The following is a 6,158-nucleotide window of genomic DNA, read 5'->3' as shown; positions in this document are numbered from 1 at the left end:
CTCCCGCCCTCCCCCGCCCCTCCCCGGAAGGTTCCCAGAGGGCCCCTACTTGCCCCGTGGCTACCAGAGGCCACCAAGGGCTCGAGACCCCCGGCTCCTCCTGGGGGCACCAGCCCGCCCAGACCCCGGGACCCCCAAAACGCCCCCACGACCCCCTGCAGCCCCCGCCCCCCCGCAGAGGCCACCACGGCCACCGACAGGGCCACCAACAGGGCCACCCTCCCCCACGGCCACCGCGGCCACCGCCCAGGGGGAGCCCCCGGGGAGGGCGGCCTCGGTGGCCCAGGGGGTTGGGTGGCTCTGCGGCCCCGGGGTTGGTGGCCTCGGTGGCCCCTGGGGGTTGGGTGGCCTTGCAGGGCCCCGGGGGTTTGGTGGCCCAGGGTGGCTCTCTGGTGGCCCTCGGTGGCCTTGGTGGCCCCTCGGGGAGCGTGGTGGCCTTGGGTGGCCTCTGAGGGTTCAGTGGCCCAGGGTGGTCTCTGGTGGCCTCGGTGGCCCTTGGTGGCCCCTGGGGATTGGGTGGCCCTTGGCGGTCTCCGGGGTTTTGGTGGCCCAGGGTGGTCTCTGGTGGCCCTCGGTGGCCCTTGGTGGCCCCCGGGGGGCTTTGGTGGCCCAGGGTGGTCTCTGGTGGCCCTCGATGGCTCTTGGTGGCCACCAGGGTGACTTGGTGGCCTTTGGTGGCCCCCGGGGGGGTTTGGTGGCCCAGGGTGGTCTCTGGTGGCCCTTGGTGGCTCTTGGTGGCCCCCAGGCCAAGTTGGTGGCCCAGGGTGGTCTCTGGTGGCCCTTGATGGCTCTTGGTGGCCCCCGGGGGGGTTTGGTGGCCCAGGGTGGTCCCCACTGTCAGTTGGTGGCCCTCAGTGGCCCCCAGGCCAAGTTGGTGGCCCAGGGTGGTCTCTGGTGGCCCTTGGTGTCCCGTGGTGAGCCACGGGGGCTGTGGTGGCCACCCAGTGGGCTGTGGTGGCCACCCAAGGGGGATTGGTGGCCACCGGGGACGTTGGGTGGCCCTCGCTGGCCGTGGGGGTCCGGGGTCTCGCCGGTGGCCCCAGGGGGTTTGGTGGCCACCAGGAGGGCCCAGAGGGCCACCCAGGCCGGGTGGGGAGGCGGCGCGCCCATGGCCTGGAGGGGGGAGAGGGGGTCAATCAGCACCCACAGGACCCCCAGAACCCCCTGGGACCCCCAAATCCCATCTGGGACCCCAAATCCTCCCCGGACCCCCAGAACCCCCGGACCCCCAAATCCCCCTGGACCCCAAATCCCCTTGGGACCCCAATCCCCAGGACCCCAGAACCCCCCCGGACCCCAAATCCCATCTGGGACCCCAAACCTCCCTTAGGGACCCTCAGATCCACCCCAGGGCCCCAAAACCCCCTGGGATCCCCAAAACCCTCTGGGACCCCTAAACCCCCCCGGACCCAAAATCCTCCCCGGACCCCAGAACCCACCTGGGACCCCCAAACCCCTCTGGACCCCCAAATCCCCCAGGACCCCCAAACCCCCTGGGACTCCAGCCCCCGGTACCGTCGGGGCCGTTGAGTGGGGCGGAAGTGGCCGAGGGCGCAGGAAACGGAGCTGAGGGCTGGGGCGGGAGCCCCAAAGGAGGGCCCCCAAAAGGAGGGGCCCCCAAAACCTCCCCGACCCACCCTGGACCGGGAGGGGCCCCGAGAGAGGAGGGCCCCAAAACCTCCTGACCCCACCCTGGACTGGGAGGGGCCCCCAAAACCTCCCCAACCCCCAAAAAGGAGAGACCCCCACAAAAGGGAGGGGCCCCACAAACCTCCCTGACCCCCGCCGGACTGGGAGGGGCCCCCAAAAAGGGAGGGGACCCCCCAAAACTGCCCCCCCCGTGTTTTGGGGGGTCCCCGATGGTGCAGCTGCTGATTGGCTGTTCCAGGGGATCCCCAGGATCCTGATTGGTTAATCCAGTGGATCCCGGGGCTCCTGATTGGTCAATCCAGGGGATTCCCGGGATCCCGATTGGTCCTTTCCCAGTGGGAGCCTTCCCGGCTCCTGATTGGTCGGTTCAGAGGCCCCGCCCGGAGCTCCTGATTGGTGGATCCGGTTCCCTCCCAGTTCATCCCAGTTCATCTCAGTTCATCCCAGTTCATCCCAGTGCCTCCCCAACTCCTCCCAGTCCCTCCCAGTCCCTCCCAATCCCCTCCCAGTCCCTCCCAATCCCCTCCCAGTCCCCCCAGTCACTCCCAATTCCTCTTCCAGTCCCTTCCAGTGCCCCCCAAACCCCTCCCAGTCCCTCCCAATTCCCTTCCAGTTCCCCCCAGTCCCTCCCAATTCCTCTCCCAGTCCCTCCCAGTCCCTTCCAGTCCCTCTCAATCACTCCTAATTCCGTTCCAGTCCCTCCCAGTCCCTCCCAATCCCTCCCAGTCCCTCCCAGTCCCTCCCAATCCCCTCCCAGTCCCTTCCAGTCCCTCCCAGTCCCCCCAGTCACTCCCCCACTCACTCGGAGCTGCAGCAGATCCGTTTTTATTCCCCTCCCCCCGGGTTTTGGGGCCCCCGGGTGGGGGAGGGGCTCTCAGGGCCCCCCGAAATCCCCGAGGGGCTCCGGGAGGGTCCCGAAAGCGTCCGTGGGGTCCGCGGGGGGGGCCCGGAAAGCCCCCAGACCCCAAAAACGGGGCCCCCTCGGGGCCTCCTCGGCCTCGGGCTCCGACTGGGAGCGGACTGGGAGGGACTGGGGCCAGACTGGGAGGACTGGGACGGACTGGGAGGGACTGAGGTCCGGACCTGGGGAGTCCGAACTGGGGCACTGGCCAATGGGAGGACTGGGAGGCTGGCCAGGAGCCTCAAACTGGGGTCGGGCTAGGGTCTTTGGGGCCAGGAGCCCCCCATGGGCCTGAGGCCAGGGTTTTGAACTGGTGGGGACTGGGAAGGGTTCTGGGCTGGGGGAGCCCCCAGAGCAGGGTCTGGGCTCGGGGTCTTTGGGGCTAGGGGCCCCCAGAGGGGGAGTTGGGTTCGGGGTTTTCAGGTCAGGGTATTCCCCCAAACTGGGATCAGGCTCGGGGTTTTTGGGTCCAGGACCCCCCAAACTGGGGTCGGGCTCGGGGTCTTCGGGTCCGGGAGCCCCCGGGACTCCCCAAAACCTCTGCAGGAGGAGCTCGTCGGGATCTTCCTCCCCCTCCTCCTCCTCCTCCTGCACCTCCCGACCCAGCCCCACCCCCGGGCCCCAGGGGCCACCGGGAGAGACCCCAACTCCCCATCAGGGGTGGGGGGCACCAGGACGTAGTCGTGGCACAGCGGCCCCCCCAGGGCGGGGCCGCACTCGGCCTCGTAGGCGAACTCCAGGCGTCCCCCCCCGGGGTAACAGACCCCTCCCTCCTCCCCCGCCCCCAGCACCTCCTGCCGGCACCCCCGAGCGCGTCGTCGTCCCAGCCGTGGTCCTCGTCCCACACCTCGAGCGCCAGCGCCGCCCCGGCGCCAGGACCACCTCCCCCAGCTCCAGCCGGGCCCCCCAGCGCGGGCGCGCCGCGTTCCAGGCCGTGGCCGTGCGGGCGCGGCGGCCCCCGAAGGAGGCCCAGACGTAGGCGTCGGTTTGGGACAGGGGGTCCCCGCGCCAGCCCCCGCCCCCCAGCACCCACACCGTGAGCCGGGCGGCGCCGCGGCGCGGGGGGCAGCACGGGGAGCCCCCCAGGGGCAGGGGGAGGGAGGAGCAGGGGCAGCGGCACGGGTGGGGCGGCCAGGGAGGGGCGGCCAAGGAGGGGGGGGAGGAGGAGTGGGCGTTGGGTTGGTCATTGGGTTGGTCAATGGCTTGGTCATTGGGTTGGGTGTTGGGTTGATTGGTGAGTTGGTCGTTGGGTTGACCATTGGGGTGGTCATTGGGTTGACCATTGGGTTGGTTCTTGAGTTCACCATTGGGTTGATCGTTGAGTTGACCATTGGGTTGGTCGTTGGGTTGGTCAATGGCTTGGTCATTGGGTTGATTGTTGAGTTGACCGTTGGGTTGGTTCTTGAGTTGGTTGTTGAGTTGATCATTGGGTTGATCGTTGAATTGACCATTGGGTTGACCATTGGGTTGACCATTGAGCTGACCCTTGGGTTGACCATTGAGCTGACCATTGAGTTGACCATTGAGTTGACCATTGAGCTGACCATTGAGCTGACCATTGGGTTGACCATTGGGTTGACCATTGAATTGACCATTGAGTTGACCGTTGAGTTGACCACTGGGCCGCCCATGGTGACCACCCCTCTGTCCATCACAGCTGCAGTTTCCGGGCAGGGCCCGGGCGGCCAGGTAGGCGGCGATGGCGGCGCGCAGGGCCCCTCGCCGGGGGTCCCCCCGCGGCACCAGCGTGTGCAGCGGCCTCAGGTCGGCCTCCACCAGCGCCGGCGCCCCCGGCAGCTCCGACAGCCACCGGCGCAGCCCCTCGGGACGCCCGTACAGGAGGTCCCCGCCCAGACCCGGGGAAGCCGCCCGGGGAGCCGCCATCTTGGAGCCGCCATCTTGGGAGCCGCCATCTTGGAATTGGAAGTCGCCACCTTGGAATTGAGTGCTGCCATTTTGGAAGGCGCCATCTTGGAACTGGGCGCCGCCATCTTGGAATCGGGCGCCGCCATCTTGGGAATCGGGTGCCGCCATTTTGGGAGCCGCCATCTTGGAATGGAAGTCACCACCTTGGAATTGAGGGCCGCCATCTTGGAAGGCGCCACCTCGGAATCGGGCGCCGCCATCTTGGGCGCCGCCATCTTGGATGCCACCATCTTGGAACTGGAAGTCGCCATCTTGGAATTGAGTGCCGCCATTTTGGAAGGTGCCATCTTGGAACTGGAAGTTGCCATCTTGGAACTGGAAGGCGCCATCTTGGAATTGAGGGCCGCCATCTTGGACGCCGCCATTTTGGGAGCTGCCATCTTGGAACTGGAAATCTCCATCTTGGAACTGGAAGTCTCCACCTTGGAACCGGACCCCGCCGTCCCGTGCCGGGGCCCCGCCGCCCTCGACCTCGACGAGCCTCTCTCCGAAGAACTCGCTGAAGCTGACGTTGCCCTCGGTGCCCGCCCGCGCCCTCCGGCACGCCTCGGCCTTGGCGCCCGCCCGCCAGGCCCCGCCCCCGGCCGCCACCTCGACGGCCAGGCAGTCGGAGGCCTCCTGGGCGCCGAGCCCGGCCATGGCGGCGCGGCACAACCGGACGGCCGTCAGCGCCCGCACGCGGCCCCCCAGCCGAGCCCCCCACACGAAGTGGGTGCCGAAGGCCGAGAGCAGCTCCAGGTACTCGGGGGCCGAGGAGGGGCCGAACTTGGGGGGCAGGGAGCGAACGGCCCGCAGGAAGTGGGGGGAGGGGCGGGCGGCCGAGGGGTCCAGAACCATCCTGGGGGGAGGGGAGAGCGTGAGGGTGGGGGGGGATTTGGGGGGGATTTAGGGGGGTTTGGGGGGATTGGGGAAATCAGGGGGGCTGGGGAAGGTGAGGAGGAGGAGGAGGGCACAGAGCAGGACGAGGATGAGGATGAGGATGAGGATGAGGATGATGAGGATGATGAGGATGAAGATGAGCATGAGGATGAAGATGGGGATGAAGATGAGGATGAGAATGAAGATGATGAGGATGAAAATGAGGATGAAAATGGAGATGAGGACAATGAAGATGAAGATGAAAATGAGGATGGAGATGGAAATGCAGGTGAGGATGATGAGAATGATGAGGAGGACGAAGATGAGGATGAAGATGAGGATGAGAATGAAGACAAAGATGGAGATGAAGGTGACAATAAGGACGAAGACGAGGATGATGAGGAAGATGAAGATGATGAGGAAGAGCAGGATGAAGATGAGGGTGATGAAGAGGATGAAGATGATGAGGAAGAGCAGGATGAAGACGAGGGTGATGAAGAGGATGATGAGGATGAGGGTGAGGATGATGAAGAGGATGAGGATGAAGGCGAGGATGATGAAGAGGATGAAGATGAGGAGGAAGAGCAGGACGAAGACGAGGATGATGAGGAGGAGGACGAGGAGGAGTCCGAGGCCGAAGGCCGCCCACTCACCAGTAGTGCAGGCACCCGACCTCCAGCGCGCTGAGGGCGCTCCGGTCCTGCCGCTGCCACCGCAGCCCCTCCTGGGCCGCCCTGGAGCGCGACCCCACCAGGGTGACCCCCAAACCCCCGGGGTCCCACCCCCAGCTCCACCCGCCACCCCGCGCCGCCCCCGCCGCCCC

At 67.0% G+C, this 6,158-nt stretch overlaps 1 protein-coding gene across 1 annotated transcript; it reads right to left on the bottom strand.

Moving 5' to 3' along the window:
- Positions 1–228: 228 nt before the first annotated feature.
- On the bottom strand, positions 229–6,104 carry LOC126637651 (uncharacterized; the record flags this gene model as incomplete). The annotated part of the gene is given in 6 exon segments (XM_050311024.1): positions 229–834; positions 984–1,113; positions 3,223–3,356; positions 3,359–3,403; positions 3,406–5,315; positions 5,989–6,104. Coding segments are annotated over 6 exon segments (2,941 nt in total), but the record flags the coding sequence as incomplete, so codon positions are not given.
- Between the last annotated feature and the right edge of the window lie 54 nt (positions 6,105–6,158).

Source organism: Myiozetetes cayanensis, unplaced genomic scaffold (genome assembly GCF_022539395.1).
Source record: "Myiozetetes cayanensis isolate MyiCay16 unplaced genomic scaffold, myiCay2020 scf1579, whole genome shotgun sequence".
In the NCBI taxonomy this organism is placed as follows: Eukaryota; Metazoa; Chordata; class Aves; order Passeriformes; family Tyrannidae; genus Myiozetetes; species Myiozetetes cayanensis.
This window is presented reverse-complemented; position numbering and strand designations above follow the sequence as displayed.